Below are 19,481 nucleotides of genomic sequence, written 5' to 3'. Positions count from 1 at the left end.
CAACCTGATCCAATATCATGAGTTTTTTCAGATTGTCATTTTCTCTGCGGACTATTTTGACCGTGTCCAATCCTAATAAGATCATATGGACCTTCACAGGGTGGAGGTTTGTATTAATAGATTTTTGATTTTACGAGAAATAAATGTTGGCCACTTGCTCAACCTATTAGGTCCATACTATGACATGATATGATATTACTCGTAATATGCCAAAAACTACAATCCTACTGAGTTGTCTAGCAATTTTGTTGCAAATGCGAATTACTGTTTTTCATAACAATCAAACGAAGATTTTTGTTTTTACGACAAATGAATGTTACCTACTTGATCAATCTATTTTATCCGTAATCTGGGTCTAAACACATATTGAAAAAATTGTTATTCAAACTCAGTAACCATGATATTATAAGTCGACACGTTACCACTCAACCATGGCCCTCACATTCTGAAGCGGGCCCCCTACCTAGGTCGAACTTCCCGGGTCTTTCCAGATGTTACTGTATTAAAAATTCTTTATAATTCCTTAGTGAGAAGCCGGCTTGAGAGTGGGTCGATTGTTTGGGCTCCATATCAGTTGAAATATGACCTTATGGTGAAGTGAGTTCAAAAGAAATTTTTGAGACTCCTTTATTTAAGGTTATATGGATACTATCCGTGGCTTTTTCCAACTGACTTTCTCTTAGGTATGCTTACATACTGTAGTTTAAGTGCTAGAATATATCAATATTTGGCCACGTATTTTTTTCGGCTTATACGTGGTGTGAATGAAAACTCTGCCATTCTTGGTAGTCTTGACTTGTGTGTCCCTGATAACTATCTTAGAAATCGGGAGCATCAGTTGTTTGTTCTCCCGAGGAGCAGAACTAACCTGCCATTGGTGATGCCAATTGGGAGGGCAATAACTCTGTTCAACCAAATCGCTTTGGATGTTGATATATTCCATCTACGTGAGGATGAGTATATGTGGACGTTATTTTATAAATTCTTAAAATTGGGTCTGCTTAACTCATCTGGTGTACTTCCTTGTACCTATATAATTGTTTGTATTTACACACTTATACTGTAGAATAACTTAATACTGATCTATCTCTTTTGTTATGTACCTAGTATTGTTTTAAAATTATTTCGTTGTTTCTAAATGTCATGTTGTGAACGTCTTAAACTTATAATTTGTAATGTCCACAATATGTAAAATAAATGAATTGAATTGAATTGAATAAATTATTTAGTTATTTAGTTAAGATTAAAGTCAGTGTAATGTTCTACAGTAGCGTCTTTCAAATGGTGTCCAAGGTAATTAGTTTATTTTTCGCAGTTTTTTGTATTTTTTAATACACCCACATGAATTGAGTAACGACACATAGTAATCAAAAATAGCATCGCACATCCACATATTTTAAAAAGTTAATATTTATGAAGTAAAACCGCAGGCGACTTTTTTTAAACTATTAGAGCAAATTTGCGATTTTTGTTTAACTCATTTATCTGGTCTAACCGCCCGCCACGCCGGGCCCCCAGGCTAAAGCCCTGTCACCCCTCCCCTTGTGGGGCCCAAGCACTCGACCATTATCTATGTCAAATCCTGATAGATTACCTTCGGGGAAAAAAATGTAATCTAACCAAGCAAACGCACAATCAGAACCTATAAAGTCTTGACACTCTTGACAAGAGAACTAACACATTCATTATTTTGTTTTTCGTAAAAGAATGCTATAAAACATTTGATAAAATATTTTTATTTATATTTATACCGACCTGATACAAAATATTTACCTATACGTAAATATATGTGTGTACGCAATGTGTGTGTATGTCAGTCACCAATTAAGGTAGAATAAGAAGGTCATAATATATTTTGAGAAATTTATCATATTCTATTCTTGGGTGAATTTCTTCTTACAGCATCAAACAATAAATTGAAAAATTATGTTTCTCAGTACATAGTATTTTCAATATAAACAAAGTCTTATCTCGATTGCCGCCTTTGATTGTGAATTATTAATAATATTAGAGATAAATAAAATTATTGATAACAGTGTTAAATCATAAGTGAATATGTAACTATCATAACATACAATAATAATCAAACTCGAGTATTATTGTGTTGTATACATGATTATAGCTATACCTACTGATAACTCCGCCCAGCTGGATGATGCGTGGTGGTGATCGGCAGACCTTCATCTTAGGGTTAGACTCTTACAGAATACAAACAAAATACCCGATTATGACTAATATAGCAAGAAAATTACTATTGCCATTCACATCATCATATTTAGTTGAATGTGGCCGTATACCCCCGTTTACTCTTTGCTGCTGACAGTACGTATTTTTCCGACCATGTCCGATCCTAATAGGATCATATGGGCCTCCACAGAGTAGAGGTTTGTATTAACAGATTTTGTTTTTTACGAGAAATGGATGTCAGCCACTTGCTCAACCTATTAGGTCCATACCCTGACTCACACACAAATTGAAAAACAATATGTGTACTTGCCAGACCCAGGATTCGAAACTGAGACCCACGGCGTGATAGTCCAACGCTCAAGCCGCGCGACCACCGCATATTATCGCGGCCATAACAAAAAATGCACGTGTATTGGACTGTGCGATTTCTGCGCCTGCGCAGTAGAACGATAGTGACGAACCTGCCAGTAAAAAACCAACTACACCGCGCGAAGTTAACCGATTTTTCACGACCTGTCAAATAGTACCATAAAATAACAACATCGCGTCTTGCTGTCCACAACCGACCCACTCTTAAGTGTCATTCGAATGAATGAATTATGATGATAACTCAGATACCCACTAGTAGTCCATATTATTCATAATAACAAAATCGTACTCATGAAGCTTTTTTTTAACAGGTGGAATCATGCAATCGCTTTATGTCACTATGCTCGAAGCCCGTGTGCCCTGTATCCAAAGGCTCCAGCGTTGTCAGCGATACGAGCAAATCTTCGGAAGACCAGGTTGAGGACAGTTCGCTGTGCCAGGAGCCTAAGGTTCCCGACAACCGATTCATCTTCCACAGCACTTTCAGCATGCTCATCAGGATGGGAAACGCTGACAAGCACTGTAAAAGAGCTGTAAGTATTTAGATATTTATTTTATATGACATACGGTAATTTTTCCAGGTCCTATCTATTCGGAAAACTAAAAGCACGCTGTAAAGCATGTGCTCATTTGTGCCTCGGAAACCTAGACATTATCTAAACTCAGCGAAATTTACCTGATCATGAAATCAAAAAGATAATCTAATTGGCATTGCATCTATTTTCTATATGCTCATTGCGGGCAAGAAGCCGCATACAGAAGTTGTTTGTATGATAAAGGTTCTAACACACAGAACGCGATCTGTCGCAGCGGGCAGCGACATAAGTACGTCACACAGGCTGTGATACTTTTGTAAGCGATCTAGTATCTTGGTTGCTTTCTAACAGGCAGTTGTGTATTCTTTTTTAACGGTTTTTGTTCGGAATGAGCAGTTCGGACGAGGAGCAACTCCTTTTTCTATTAGCACTACAAAGTAATATAAAAAAATCGATGTTGGGTACATGACATCAATACGAAAAGGGAAAGATTTAGGGAGTACCATTGCCTTTGTATTGAGCTTCAATCTCATGAAGATAAATTTTTTCTATATTTTCAAGTCATACAAATAAACATGTTCACTCACTTTTTCGATAAATAACTCCATTCCTTCTGCCCATTGCACAGATCGCGTGGTCGATTTTGTAATTTTGTACAACCGTATTGCTGCCCGCTGCGAGCCAGTCGTGCTCGCAGCGACAGATAGCCCCGTGTGTAGCTGGGATGATGCAACCTTGTGTATACAACTAGATCGCCGCCTGCTGCGACAGATCGCGTTCTGTGTGCCAGAACCTTAAGGCGATACTTCAGTGAAACGGCAAATAATTTTCAACTATAAGCGCGACGAAATTTTGGACTTGCTGGCAGTCTGAGAGCGAACGTCGAGGTGTAAATACGTCAATTTGTTTCGTGATGAAAGATGACTAAAAACGTTACCCATTTACTTTAAAAAGAAAACATGTCAATGAATATATTATTATTGTTACTAATAGAACAATAAACAGAACATTAAATGGACGCATGTTGGATTTATATGACAAATTATATTTCGGTCGGCATGCGTCATTTGCACCCGCGACCCGCAATCCACGCATCACGTAGCCACGATCTTTTTAGACCATGCCTCAACTGACTTAAACGCTGCCATAATTCCATGTCGAATCATTCGGATAGTTTACAATGTTCACCGGTTATTCACTTGACAAGACACTTGTAAATCATTTGTGTCTCGGAAACAATAATCAATAATCTGTCAGATGAATTAGCCCTAAAATTTTTTTAAAGAAAAATTCTCTACGTGGTATTTATGTGCTAATCCGGGACGGAAACAAATTGGAGGTAAAGATACAATGCTAAGCTTGATGATCTGTAGGAAGATTCAAGTGCAGTTCAATCAACCATGTATGGGAGATTGAGGTGGTTGGGTCATGTGCACCATATGAATGACTGAACAGGCAAAGTATGTCAAAAATTTGCTTGTTAGATCATGCTACCAATGACTGCTGTATACTTATGGTAGTAGCTTGGAAACATGGCAATTTTGAATAGAGACCCACCACGAGTTGTAATGTTCCTGACTATGATAATGATATCATTATTAACACGGTTATTTCCCAGTCTCCAGTTGTCTTAATCCTGTGCCATAATTGTTCATATTACAGCAAAATTTGCTTGTGTTTTTTTATTTATAGACTTATTCTACTTCTCTTGGGTATGTTTGGCTTGTTTTGCCATTTCTCTCATGTTCGTCACGATGTGACCAAATTCAAAGGATACATTCCTTTTTCTACAGATTTTATTTTTCTAATTACATATTTAAAAATATTATTCTTCTATTTATTTAGTAGGCTGATGGAATTTTATTCATTTAGAATCTCCAATCTAGTATTTGTTTAGTACGTCAGTTATCTGGCATCCTAAATACCATGTTAAGATATGAATAGTGATTTGAATGCATTATTTATATTTATATAGTTCCAATGAAAATGAATAACTTCATAAAAATGAATCATTTGATTGTTTGAAAAGCCTTTTATTCAACAATGAAATAAATTCTATCTTATTTGTCAATCTTGTTGATTACTCACTGTCCTATCAAGGTAAGATCAAAATTCTTGTGATAATTCTGTAAAATTATAATTTAGTAAAATTCTATACAATACATTATGAGGTTCGTCATGTTTCTCGCGTATAACGCACAGTAGAACCTCAATTTTATTATAATTAACTTAACTATGAAACGTTATACCATCATGTTGCTTCTCAGTATGGCTACTAAATTAACTAAAATTAATTACCACTAACTTTATATTTAACACAAAAACAATAAATTTCAGCAACACATGCCGCAGTTTTTAAATGAATGTAATAATTCAAATCAATATTTACCGGTGACATTTACAAAAAATATTTAATTCAACCATAGAAATTCTATCTTACTCTAACGCATCTTTTAACGAATGCTTTGTCATTCGCACTTATGGTTCGTTTTTGTTCAGGCCTTGTTAAGTACTCATTATTCACTGTCTGGACATTGATTAACCTGATCCGTGCCACGGACGAATTAACTCGCCAAAGCATGTATGTCGCGTCAGGCCACAGACGAATATATTCGTGGGTTCTTGTAAACGTCATAACTTCTGAATAAACATTCTGTGTATATTTTCTAAACAATATTTATCATTTTAGTGTGAAAATATTCATGATAAACTTGATAAACATATTGTGTTGCTAAGTTTTTACAAATATTTATCATTCCGTTCCCATTTCATATTTTTTAAAGGATTTATTTTATTCCGAAAATAGCTGGCCTACAAGTGTCCACCTAGTAAAAATTGGCTGACAGTGATGAAGGTTAAATTTGAATTACAATAAAACCTCGATTTTGCAAACTTCAATTTAATGGAAAAAATTTTCGAACCGTAAAATAGTCTACATATTTAAATCCAAAAGAACACCGCTCGTAAATAATTTTCCTCATGTGATCACACTGCATAGTGCGTGACAATCGGTTCTGTTGTCACATGCTGTGACTTCCCTCAGAAGTTTTTAATGCCCGCCAGCCGTAAATAGTATTTTCTTTGTGTTTTTATAAAATTTAAACTTTATATTGTTTTTTTTAGTTAAATACATAATGTATGTACCTACTCAATTAAAAAAAGGTAGGTACCCAATACAACTAATTTAACAGATTTTTAACATACGCATTCTTTTTTTATCTTAATACTGAGTGGAATCTTGTGCATATGATCTTTCTCACTCTCTCACATATAATTAACTTAAAAGCGCGAGTGAAACAAAAATAAACTGATAGGTTGTTTGTAAAGTAGATTTTTTTTGAATGCAGAATGAAATGAATGTTATTTTTTCAGTTTATTACAAAAATTTTAAATATACTACTTTGATAATAATATGTTTGACATTTATTTTTTGAATCCTTCATTCATCGTGAAATTTCATTTATCACAACTGTCTTTGAAACGTATCCCCCGCAATCAACGTGGAGGTTACCTGCATTCGTTAGATATTTGCTTCATGGAAAAATCGCTTCAAATGCTGTGTTTTGGCAATTTAGGAATGGTATTAGCAGTTTGGTAGATTGGCGATATTGAATAAATATGATGTGTGATACAGATTTCAGTGGAGGAGCACACATGGCAGAACGAGCTGAAGGATCTCGTGTGGCTGGAAGTGTGTGCCAAGCGGGCGGGACGGAGCACCACACAGCAGGATGCCTTCCTCTGCAGCCGCAGAGACTCTGTGCCCGCCTTGCTGCAGACTGTCATGGATTACAGGTAGCATATCGTTCACTTGTTACTATGAATCGACGTTCCTCAAAATTTTCTACTGGTACCCATATAAAGGACACGGTTAATTGACTAAAACAGTGTTTGTCAAACTGCGCAGAGAGCCACAAAATATATCAGTAATTGAGAAAAAATATTCTACCAATGCATAAACTATTACAAATTTATATTTTAATCTATACAATTAAATATCTCAATAACTAATCTTGTTTGTAGTTGTGCATTTCACAATAAATAGCAAATGAAACGTGTCTATATTATTGTTAGTCTTCATGAACAATAAAAAGGTTTAAAGTCGATCGGCAAACATTAGCGCAGTATTCCCAGATCGTGGAAAAAAATGTTGACTTGTTTGATTTGGTAATATTTCTTCCAGATTTGAAAACAGTGTGGTGAAATGCTCCAGAGCAGCTATATGGACGACCCAATTTTCCGTAAGGAGTGCAGACAGCGGTCTCGGAAACTCCAGCCCGTCCGACGGCGAAATCACTCCCATGGACGGATCTCATGCAACCGCTTCTATGCCTGCTGCCAACCCCCTTGATACCATCACAGAACATCTCTGTGTTCAAAATAATGGTTAGATATTCTTTTTGGAGTGATAAAACCCTAGCTCATTATTAGAACACATTTGATGGCAATTTCAGAATTTTGTATATTCAAATTGATGTCATCCATCTCGGGTTCATTTTATAAAAAAACTCATTTGTTTTGTATGTTTTTTACATCTCACTAAGGTGTATCCGCATTTTATTATGTCTTGTTATGTCATCCATGTGCGCAGAGTAATTGGATATTATTTCTCCATTGAATTTTGTTTCTGCACTTCCCGCTTAGGAAAGTGGGGATGTACAAGGAATGTACAGGAGTGTGCAAGGCATTTTTATTTCCATGAAATTAATCTACGAGCAGGTACGACTGTAACCTTGCTACAAATGAACCAGCAATTCAAAATTACTTGCAGGTCATGTAATTATAGGGACTTCACCTGCTTAGAAATGTTGCATTCGAGTCGCAAAACAACGTCGATACCAACCAGAAAAATACAATTGTACGTTTGCAAAAGAAAATTGTTTACAAATAACGTCTCGTTTTTCTTAGTCGGTCTTTGACACAATCGATTGTGTTTTTAAGAAATATTTTTCTTCAATGTCTTTGGATATTCTTAATCATATTATAATAATATATTAAAATCATATTTGCTTACATAGGGAGTAGTTCCGGGTTCATTAGAGGATGGGCAAGTTAAATCTTATTGACCTACGTATTTACAAATTAACACTTTTATGTAATATTAAACTCTCTTCCAAATAGCAAGTTCCATATCACACCATATTAATTATATTGGAAGCAGGTGCCGGGCACCTAGTTTATGTATTATTTTCACAAAAAATCACAAGTTCAGCTAAATAAGGTAGTTTCCATATTTTGTGTCATAATTCTGTGATTGGTCATTACATATCATTGAAGATCATTGCGCTAATATGTAACTGTGGTTTTTTTTACATTGCAGATCTTATCCATTCGGAGTGTCTCTGTGTGGAATGCCCGACATGCTCAAAGGCGGTCGGTACGGCCATGCGTCAAGTGGTGACTCTGTTGGATGCTATTTCTGATGCGGAAGCTCTCTATCCTTCGTGCAAAGCCATGGCACTGCATCACCCTATAGTCACTTCTGAAGAATACATTAATAAAATTAAGGTAACGTATATTCTAATCAAACTTACGTTTGGTGATATCACATCACAATGTCATGTGAAGTAAATAAGAATTACAATGTCTCACATCTTCTCCTGATGGAGGCCGGCCACCATCAAGGTGATCTTTGCTTTATCATCTGTTACCTGGAACAGTCCAGTGGACCTGCACTCATATCAATCACGGGACTGCCGATAGGTGTATGTATATGTAAGAATGTAAACCAACCAGTAAAAAGGGTGTGCCCATTAACATTATTTTAAAGGGGATTTAGGTTTCAAACCTCCATGAAATGACGAGTAAAATAGTTTCATTGTCGATTAACCGAATTTATTCATCGGGTCCTGATTTTTAATTAATTATTGTTTATTGATTTCAGGCTCTCTGTTTGTGGTACAACATGGTACATCACCAAAGACTCAAATTACTAATTATACGGCAGTTATTGTTTACAGAGAAATGGAAAGACAAGACAAAGAATAATATGGCGTGCAGTGAAAAGTAACTACAAATTTTAAATCTTAATAATTGCAAGTTCAAACTATCTCAAATATGTAAACTTCAGTATAGATTAATATAATTTTATTATTCTGGTAATAAAAAAACGATAATACTATAACATATTATACTTATTACTTATAGCTATGTTAACTATTAATAATGTACTGAATTGTTATAACATGTTTAATTATCTGTTATCAGGGAATCTGGATTACAAGAAAACGGAACAAATAATCATTCACACAAATCAAAAGTCAAATTTACCATTGAAAAACCAAAAGCAGCTGAAAACGGCAGTACAATCGAATTAGATATAGCGAAAAGAAAAATATCCGGCGAATCGCACACTGAGACCGAAGAGGCTGACCAATCGGATGACGATAATGACGTTCAGCAGGGCACCCCCATCGTGCAAATCGAAATAACACGAATACAATCTACGGACATGAATATTCTGGAGTCCGTAGATGAAGTCGATAAATGTATAAACACTAGCAATGGCTTATCAGAACAGGATGTTGCCAAGAAAGATGGCGTGATGGAAGGAAATACCGGCGACCAGTCGAGGTCTCCGTACGAGAGTGCCGAGTCGTCATCGGGAAGCGTTAATTCCAACGAGAGCGGCTTCGGTTCCTCAGTGAACGATGCTCAGGACGAGGGGATTTCTCAGATGATTAATAAATTTAACGTTTTCGAGTTGGGAAATTTGAAAGGACTGACGCGACTCAGGCTATATCAGCCAAATCAAACTTCGCCATACAGGTATGTTGGCAATACTTACGTGTGCATGCAAGTGTTATAGTAATCACATAAAAATAAATAATATTTCATAATTACATACATACTTACTTTGTTATTGGATATTTGTTTAGGGACCATATTGAGAAAATGTTGAAGAGCCGTGGTATTCGAAGCGCGTTATATTTTCTTGAAAAATTACATTTAGGAGTACTGAAGAAGACGAGAATGACTCTGGAAAAATATGAGGTAAGAATTTTCACACTCACTTACAATTTAGTTTTTGGTTGTAAATTTTAGTGGACTGTATGGATAGGATTGGGTCGGATCGGCAAGAGTGTCGGTACTACACAGAATTTTTCGATATTTTCCCATTTGTTTGAGGACGTCGCTATTTGTCTGCCAGTCCAAGGAATCTTGACAATACGTATATACAGCGACATATTGAAGGCCTCAACTCTCCGTGATATCTCTTAGTTTAGTGTCCATCTTCCTCTCGATTGCCAAGGAGGGATTTTGAGCAAGGCAAGCTGATGCAGTAAAATAAACATAAATCTGCAAGACATTTTGGTTTGAAAGTTAACTGCGGCAAGCTTCGCATCTCTGCTCTTAGATTTATTATCCTTGGGTTTGAATTCCACAGATAAATTTTTATATAATAAATCATTACGTATTCAAATGAACAATCACGTAAAATATAAATAAAATAGATATGCAAAACGTCGACAGCAGGCTGCCATTTTTTTAAAGCTTACAAATAATGCATTCAAAGCTGCCAATGCAGAGAATATCATTTTTACTCTTATTGATTCAATCATACTAAAAATGTTGTAGAATCACTATCATGTGTTTCATCTATTATAGAAGGTACAGTAAACCTCGTGTAACAAATTAATTCAGGGGGGGGGGTGTCAGTTAAATAATAAAGTAGGTTTTCTGAATGCGTAGAACTACGTTAAAAAATTGACAAAATAGTTCATTTACCTGTTTTTAATTATGTATATGTATTGACAAATAAACATTGTTCTTATAAACAAAAAAACATAAGTTAGAATTTTATAAAACAAAAAAAAAATCTTTTTGCACATCAGGATATCAGCTGATGGCATGTATTAAACTGGTGCAATAAGTCACGCCATATGACAACTGTGCGCAATGATGTGTGATCACCATGGCCCCCACAAGGCCCGGCCTGGTGGATCGACCAGTCAAGTGAGATAATCACACATCACAAAATTGCAATAATAGTAAAAAAATATCGACTGCGGCGCTATTTTACTTAAAACATGATAACAATTAAAATTATGTGATTGTGCGATGCAATTTTTGATTATTGTTTGTCAATATTCGATAACTCCATAATTCTAGTGGGTGTATTGGAAATACAAAAAATCGATAAAAAATACCCTAAATTTTACCTTGAACACTAAATACACCACTGTAGATCGTCACACTGCCTTTAACTTTAAGGATAGGTATGGGGACCCGCCAAAGATTCTAGCCTGGGGGCCTGCTTCAGATATGTGGGGGCTATGGTGATCACATGCTAATCATGCACCAAAGATTGATTACGAGTGGAATACGGACTGAAATTTATTTCCGTTAAATTCGAAGTCTTCCTGTTCAATCTCGTTGATTAAATTATATTCTTATAAAGTATATAATTATTACTCGGTATGATAGAATAAAATTGACAATTAGACGTTTGTTCACGTAATAATAGATGAATACAAATAATGTGGTCTCCTCTTTGATTATAGCTCAATGTTTCCATCCCTATTTTTAGTGGTTCTAATTTTAATTGGTTCGCGTATAAATTATTTGTAGGATATTAAGACTGACGACCCTGAACCAAATAATGAGGAATCCAAAGAAATAGGCAGCCCAGCAGTAGAGGATTCTGATGAAGAGAATAACTCCGATGATGATTTTGAATACGAACGACACACGCGGTCTGATGTGGACATCAAAGAACTGAAGAAGGAGTATCTCGATTTGAGAAGGTTAGATTTGTAGTCATTATCAATTCTACTATATAACTTTCGTGGTTTTAAGATTATTACTAATTTTGATAGTTGAGTCGCTTAGTCGCTAAACCCGCTCTGGAGGTTTTTTTGAGTTTCGAGTAAATCACGAGAAACTTGTTTTGTGCATTTACGATGATGTTGATGCTAGTAGTGGTGACATTTTTAAAGCGATAAATAGTAATACACAACACAGATTACGAAGGTTTAAAAAATTGCGAAATTTTACCTGAAAAAAATGCCAAAAGTCTACAGGTAATTATTATAAAACTATCATAAAAGAAATGATGTATAAAGTAAAAATATTTTAGCCGCGAAACCGAATTAGATACGTCAAACACGACTACGAATATTCAACTAATAAGTATTCCAAGATGTGTAGTAGTGTATATTCAGGAATCACAGTATTCCTCGTTTCTCGTATGCATAAGCGAACCATAATTTCGATTGCATCTACTATAAATTATTGGGAATCCCGGCGTGTGATTTGATAAATATTGGATCCGTGGGACAACCCTACTAGTGACGCGTTTCGGTAACCCAAGAAAGCTTTTTTAAATCAACGTTTCTTTGATTATATAGAAAATATCAAATGTAAGTACAGGAGGACCTCGACTTTCACACAATTGGTTCCTGAAAAGGTGTGCGAATGTTGAATGTTCGAAAGTAGAGGGAAGTAAAAAAAAATTAAATAGCGTGTATTTTGAAATATTATAAGATGTTTAAGAGACATGTTTAAGTGGGGTTTGCGGGTGTTTCCCTTAAAAAGTTCTTCTTTATTTTAAATAAAATATTTTAAATGGTAAATCATTAAATTTACAATATTGCTTAACTGCTGGCATGAAATGTAAAGTGAACCAATCTTTTAATATTATTGCAGTAAACCCAGGCTTTCTTATTTGATTACTGGAAGCAATTCTTTATCCTTCCCTTTCAATGCTTTGGGATTTTCTGGTTGATAAATTAACATTGGCATCAATTTTAAATCACCAGCCAAGTTTCCACCAAGAAGCAATGTCAATCGGTTTTTAGAAGGTTTATGCCCAGGGGCAACTGATTCTTCCTTAGTTAAGAATGTACAACTAGGCATTTTTTTCTAAAATAAACCTGTGTCATCTACATTAAATATTTGGCTAGAGGAATATTCTCCATCTTCAATAATTTTGGATAATGAGGAAATAAATTCTTTTGCAGCATCTTTATCCGCATCAGCCGATTTTCCAGTGAATTTAATATAAACCAACCGTTACTTGCTTGAAAAATCGTGTTAGAATCTTCTTTTAATCTAGCCTTCCAATCTTTGTGCAAACTAAGAGCCTTCACTTGAATAATTGAAAATTCAGAGGGACATCTTTTTGATGTTGGTCGTCGATCCGTGATGACAAATATAATTCCATTTCATCCATAACTATGCCGTGTCTTTTGGAAACAACCTTTAAAGATATATTTCCACAATTTTGAACATATTCCTTAATTTTATTTTTACTTTTCAAAATTGAACATATCGTAGTAGACCCGTTTGTATCATACGAACGTCCGATTGAAGCAAAAGATTCACCGCAATCAGAACGTCATGTAAAGTTTATAAATCCTTGATTTCTCTTCGTTCGTATCAACACTGCAGTTTTTTCGTTTCTCACTCATGTTTATAAATTTTTAGGGTGAAATATTTCAAATGAATTAAATTAGCAAAACGCACAACATGACACGCTCGCACGCGCTCCTGCGCAAGAATAAACCTATCCGAGCTAGCTCACAAGCAAAGTTCGGGTGCGAGCAGGATGCAAGTGACGCAAGAAATGCACTTGCTTGTGAGCGAGCGAGAAGGGGATATCTTAACCCCACGGCCAGCGCGATGTTTCAAAAAAAACGATTTTTTTTGAAATGTGCGAAATAGCGAATTGTGCGAAAGTCGAACGTTCGTAAGTCGAGGTCCGCCTGTACATATTACACCATGATCCTAAGAGATGTCGCTGTGTGGGCAATATGTTTGAATTATTCAAAACATTGACCTCGGCCGATATATTGCGTTTTAAGTGAAGTGTCTTTGCATGCGCATTTTGTCATTCTCTGAACAGAAAAGCGTGCTAAGACGCTGGCTGCAGTTATCCGGTTAACAGACAATAATAATACAAAATACAAATGTTACTTGTCTAAATGTAATCTCCAATAATTTCCATTGGCATTTAACTCATTTAGTGCTAACACCGCGACTAGCGTGTTTCGAGCAGTTGGAAATTAGATATAGTTAACGTGTTATTTAAATGTTGTAATTAAAAGGTCAGCAGTGATTGTGTTTAAAGTAACAACATATGACTGTTAAGTGTTCTTACCAAACTGATCAATAGATATTATTCATTTACTTATAATTTTATTGTTATTACTAGCAACTGAGCGTATATTATGAACCGATCAAATCAAGCATCAACACGATCGGGTCGGTAGTTTAATCGTATAATTACTATTTAAAGTAGACTCACAATGGTCGGCGTGGATCATTGGATCTGATAGGGTCTGCGAATCTGTTGGTGTGATTAGGCCTTAATAAAGAGAATGTGTGACACCTATTGTGGAACAACATTAACCTTGAAATTGCTCAGATTGCGATTTAAATATTGTTACCGTTATTATTTCCGACTGCTCTTACATGAAGCCATTGCATCGTTTTCTCCCTTTCGGCATCGCTCTAATTATGTCATATTTTCTGTCAAAACTATCAAACGTCACGCTTATGTGGTGTGTTTATAATCTGCCAGTAAATAATGTGTAATATATAAAATACACGATTTTTAGATTTGGAGCGTGGTCAAAGGAAGCGGTTGACATGAGGTTACCATCGTACCGAGGTATCTTCTTGTTCCTGTCCACACTTCCCATGGAGAACATTCATGAATTCTTGATAATGAAGCTTGAAACAAAGCCGGAGAAACCTTCATTGCTTTCATTGAAACAGGTTAGTTTTTTTCTCAATTTAACTTTATATTTGGTTAAAAGGTTAATTAATAGGTATGATCATAATCTAATGGATTTAAGTTATGTACTATTCCATTTGAGTCGTTTTTGGCGACCCGGGTTTCGCCTTTTGGTATCTTCAGGCACCATGTACACTCACCAAAAGGCAAATAAACAGTGACCACGAATACTTTTAACTCTGACTTATATCACTAATCAATACAATAACGTAGGTAAAAACTCCATTACTTACCTATCAAGTCAACGGTCACAATAGGAATAGTACATAAATTTAATCCATTAGAATTTAAATTCGAATTCCATCAAGTACCATCGGTCGATAATATTAATATGATCATAATCATTATAATTCAAATAAACTGCACGAACGACAGTTGGCAAATTAAATACATATTTATAACTTCTCTTGTTATTCAGTTGATCAATGAGCTCCGCGAGGGTCTGACGATTGCTGTGAGAATGCGCAGCCGATTCGTCCGGCACACCAGCACCGCTCTCAATGTGGAACCTGAAAACTCTAAGTGCTGGAAATTTCACTACAAAGTCCTCGAAACCTTTGATAAAACTGTCGATGAAGTCTATAAGGTGGGTGCATGAATATTTTTAATTAATACAATGTCAAAACTTTTTAAATATATTAGGTACGATATTGTTTTATGGAATACGTTAGTTTATTAATCGTTATTTTTCTAGTTGTACCTGTCATATTTGTCAGACTGGGCCGGCATAGAATACTTGCCAAGGGCCACCCTGACTGCGGAATGGGCGTTTAACGGATTCCTTGCTCGAAGTTTACGATCTGCAGCAATCCTTGCACCGCTCACGTTTTGGTAATTTTCAAAATATTTAAATAGTGTATTTGGAAGTAGGTACATGTTAACAAAAGATAATGTAATCAAGTGAAATTTCCTTAAGGGGGGACATGCTCGTCGAAGGTCAAAATTGAGTTTTTATTGTATTTTCAAACCATGATCCTGGACACTCCTTAAACGTTGTAGATAATCTATTTATATAATTTTGAAGCCTTATTATCCTTTATAGTTATTTTAAACATTTGATGACTGCATAAAGTATTTTTGTTACATAAAATAGTATTCTTTTAAACCTCTCGCTCTAATGTTTTAGAATATAGTCATATTTCGGTACATAACTGTGCAGTGGTGTTAAGATTTTTTACATTTATTAATTTTTAAACGCATTTATAAAACCATTAGTATAATTAATTACGAGATAATTTTTGTAAAATATTCATGATAAAAAATTATATTGATAATTTCTGTGATCCCAAATTTGACAAGAATTAGGCATTTTATTATTCAAAAAATCGGCAAGATTAACACATTTGAAGATGATTCTAAAGATATTTATTATAAGCTATGTCTTTGACCATTCAAGTGTGATAAACATCTTATGAATAATGATTGCTTTATAATAATTATTGACCTAAGAATAAGGTAGTGTTTTTTTGAAATACGCCATTTCTTTTGTCATTCCCCAGTGGTTAAGCTACAACATACGGCCGTAGCCATAAATTGACAAACTATAATTGAAGTAGGAAGTAAAATGATATTGACGCGCGTGTTTGAACATGTACCGTTTAAAAAAAAATAAAAAAAAAAATCGGTTAGGTACATGTTCAAACACGCGCGTTAACATAATTTTACTCCCTACTTTAATTATAGTTTGTCAATTTATGGCTACGGCCGTATGTTGTAGCTTAACCACTAGGGAATGACAAAAGAAATGGCGTATTTCAAAAAAACACTACCTTATTCTTAGGTCAATAATTATTATAAAGCAATCATTATTCATAAGATGTTTATCACACTTAAATGTTCAAAGACATAGCTTATAATAAGTATCTTTAGAATCATCTTCAAATGTGTTAATCTTGCCGATTTTTTGAATAATAAAATGCCTAATTCTTGTCAAATTTGGGATCACAGAGATTATCAATATAATTTTTATCGTGAATATTTTACAAAAATTATCTCGTAATAAATTATACTAATGGTTTTATAAATGCGTTTAAAAATTAATAAATGTAAAAAATCTTAACACCACTGCACAATTATGTACCGAAATATGACTATATTCTAAAACATTAGAGCGAGAGGTTTAAAAGAATACTATTTTATGTAACAAAAATACTTTATGCAGTCATCAAATGTTTAAAATAACTATAAAGGATAATAAGGCTTCAAAATTATAAAAATAGATTATCTACAACGTTTAAGGAGTGTCCAGGATCATGGTTTGAAAATACAATAAAAACTCAATTTTGACCTTCGACGAGCATGTCCCCTCTTAAGTTATTAATAATTCTTCCAAATAGTATATATCATGACTATCACAGCGTGGATGTCTCTTAAGTATATTTTTAGTGAGATTGTTAGTTATTGTGAACAACTTAATAATGCACTAGGAAGAGATATGAACTTGGCATTGCCTTAAGGCTTGGCTTCTGCCATTGTTTTTGGGGTTAGGACAACCATTCTTGCTCCTTAGCCCCCTTTTTGTATTTTAAATAATATAAAGTTTTATTTTGTGTTGGTTTATTGTTAATCCCTGGACTAATAAAATATATCTTGCTGGGTCGTCTGACGATGTGGAAGTTTTTGTGATTATCGAATGGTTCACACACTATTTATTCACTTAACCAGTTATTCAGGGGTATAATAATAATATATTATAATAAATAGAGAATACAATATTTCTTCTTGGCAACCGAAGAGTTAAAGGTGTAATATGTTGCAGTTGTCTGACAGTGCGGCAGCTAGACAGCGCGGCGGCTCGTCTCAAAAAAAGAGCCACAGAGCTTGGACAGACAGCTGATTCGCTTTCTGAGAAGACAGTTGAAGAATGTGATTCTTGTGATACTATCAAGTAAGTATATCTCTATCATTGGCAGGGGTCATTCCACTCCTGGATGAAGGCCTCCCCTAACTCCCTACATTATTCTCACTCCGTACATCCAATTGATTCCAATCTATATATAATCCAATTTAATTGCAATCGGATGAATAGAATAGGAACGCATACGAATAGAAGAAGATAGAAAGAAGAAGAAGAAATGGTTGTACTAATTCAGAAACATTCGCGGGTGTGCGCACAACAAAACAACTGACGAAAATTTTATCGCAATCAGATGAATGGTATAGGAACGCATATGAATAGAAGAAGAAGAAGATGGTTTTCTAATCTAGAAACCTTCGCGGGCGTGCTCACAACAACTCACCAAAGTTTCATCGCAATCGGATGAATGGTATAGGAACGCATACGGGACAAACATACAAACATTCATTTTTATATATATAGATCTATTTTACATTAAAAACAAATCGTTGCTAAAAGACATCCGCTCACATTATTTGTGCAAATTAATAGACTGGAATATACAGGCCGTGGCACTGAATTGCGAATTACGATGGTAGTGCTGGTTATTGATTATTTTCGAATGCAATTGGGTAAATTGTTCGCAATAAATGAAGATTTGCGATTGCATATTTCTTTCAAATTACTACCATTTATTTCGATATGCAACAATCATCATTTTCTATAAACAGTTTACAATATTGCATTTGAAGTGTGTGCAATAACCAGGAAACTCAGAAATAATGGGAACTGAAATACCTAACGGGTGTGGCGACGCAGGCAAACGATCCCGAGTGTGGAAGAATACGGGGTACTTGGGACACTTGTCAAGAATACATCATACTACTGCTCTCGGTTTATGCAATGACGGTCATTGAATATTGGTGTATTTGAAGTTTGCAACACACACTATTGCAACTCTATAATGTGTGGTTCATTTTCGTTGGACACTCACAAATTCAAAACCCAGCTTCAAAATGTAGTGTATTGGGATATAGCTTATCGGAATTCTATTTATTAATCTGTTCTGTCGCAATAACTATAGTGGAAAAACTTAACCATGAAATTGTGCAGATTGCGATTTCTTCTACTGCGCACGGATTACATAGGGTAAATTTAATTATTGTTACCGTTATTATTTCCGACTAAAACATGAAACCTATTGCATCGTTTTCTCTCGCTCGGCGATGCTCTAACTACATTATATTTTCTGTCAAAACTATCGAACTTCATGCTTATGTAGTAAGTTTATAGCACTACCATCGTAGTTTACTTATATACTAACATTATATCGTCGGTATAGTGGCAGAAGACGATAAGTCAAAAATTGGCTGATTTGAGTTATGAATGCAGAACGATAAAGCTTAACACGCTCTATCGTCTGAAAAAACAAGCTCCGCCAAAGTCCATGTAGTTTTGACATAATTTAAAGAATTCAATACGTATTAAGTCACTTTCTTTCATACTTCATAGTGGCAAATAACAATAAGATGACTTAACGTTATTTGGCTTCAAGCTTCTCGTCACTTGTCCGTCATTTATATTGACTTATTGTCTATGCCACATACAGCTTGCAACCATTTGACAGTTGGTTCTGAATGTTGACATTTTGCGCGTATTTATATATCTCATATTTTCTACAATTGTGCTTGTAATCTATTGTATAATCGTTTTTATCGACGAGTATAATTTAAGATTGGAAAATATTATGTTTCTGTATGGGCAACAGAATAAAATAAGGGAGCATGTAAAAGGTAAGCAACTTAATTCAAGA

General features: G+C 35.0%; 1 protein-coding gene across 2 annotated transcripts in view; it reads left to right on the top strand.

The window, feature by feature from the left end:
* Mekk1 (mitogen-activated protein kinase kinase kinase 4) overlaps positions 1 to 19,481 on the top strand; it is a 100,633-nt gene that overhangs the window by 55,111 nt on the left and 26,041 nt on the right. For both annotated transcript variants that reach the window (XM_085945401.1, XM_085945400.1), the window contains 12 exons: positions 2,868 to 3,089; positions 6,727 to 6,887; positions 7,276 to 7,478; positions 8,413 to 8,600; positions 8,977 to 9,098; positions 9,300 to 9,860; positions 9,971 to 10,085; positions 11,664 to 11,839; positions 14,654 to 14,813; positions 15,251 to 15,418; positions 15,527 to 15,663; positions 17,591 to 17,719. In XM_085945401.1, the coding sequence (XP_085801527.1) occupies positions 2,868 to 3,089; positions 6,727 to 6,887; positions 7,276 to 7,478; positions 8,413 to 8,600; positions 8,977 to 9,098; positions 9,300 to 9,860; positions 9,971 to 10,085; positions 11,664 to 11,839; positions 14,654 to 14,813; positions 15,251 to 15,418; positions 15,527 to 15,663; positions 17,591 to 17,719 (2,342 nt within the window). The remainder of the gene's footprint in view (positions 1 to 2,867; positions 3,090 to 6,726; positions 6,888 to 7,275; positions 7,479 to 8,412; positions 8,601 to 8,976; positions 9,099 to 9,299; positions 9,861 to 9,970; positions 10,086 to 11,663; positions 11,840 to 14,653; positions 14,814 to 15,250; positions 15,419 to 15,526; positions 15,664 to 17,590; positions 17,720 to 19,481) is intronic.

Source organism: Rhyacophila brunnea, unplaced genomic scaffold (assembly GCF_057557595.1).
Source record: "Rhyacophila brunnea isolate RB1 unplaced genomic scaffold, BYU_Rbru_1.0 scaffold_18, whole genome shotgun sequence".
Taxonomy (NCBI): Eukaryota; Metazoa; Arthropoda; class Insecta; order Trichoptera; family Rhyacophilidae; genus Rhyacophila; species Rhyacophila brunnea.
This window is presented reverse-complemented; position numbering and strand designations above follow the sequence as displayed.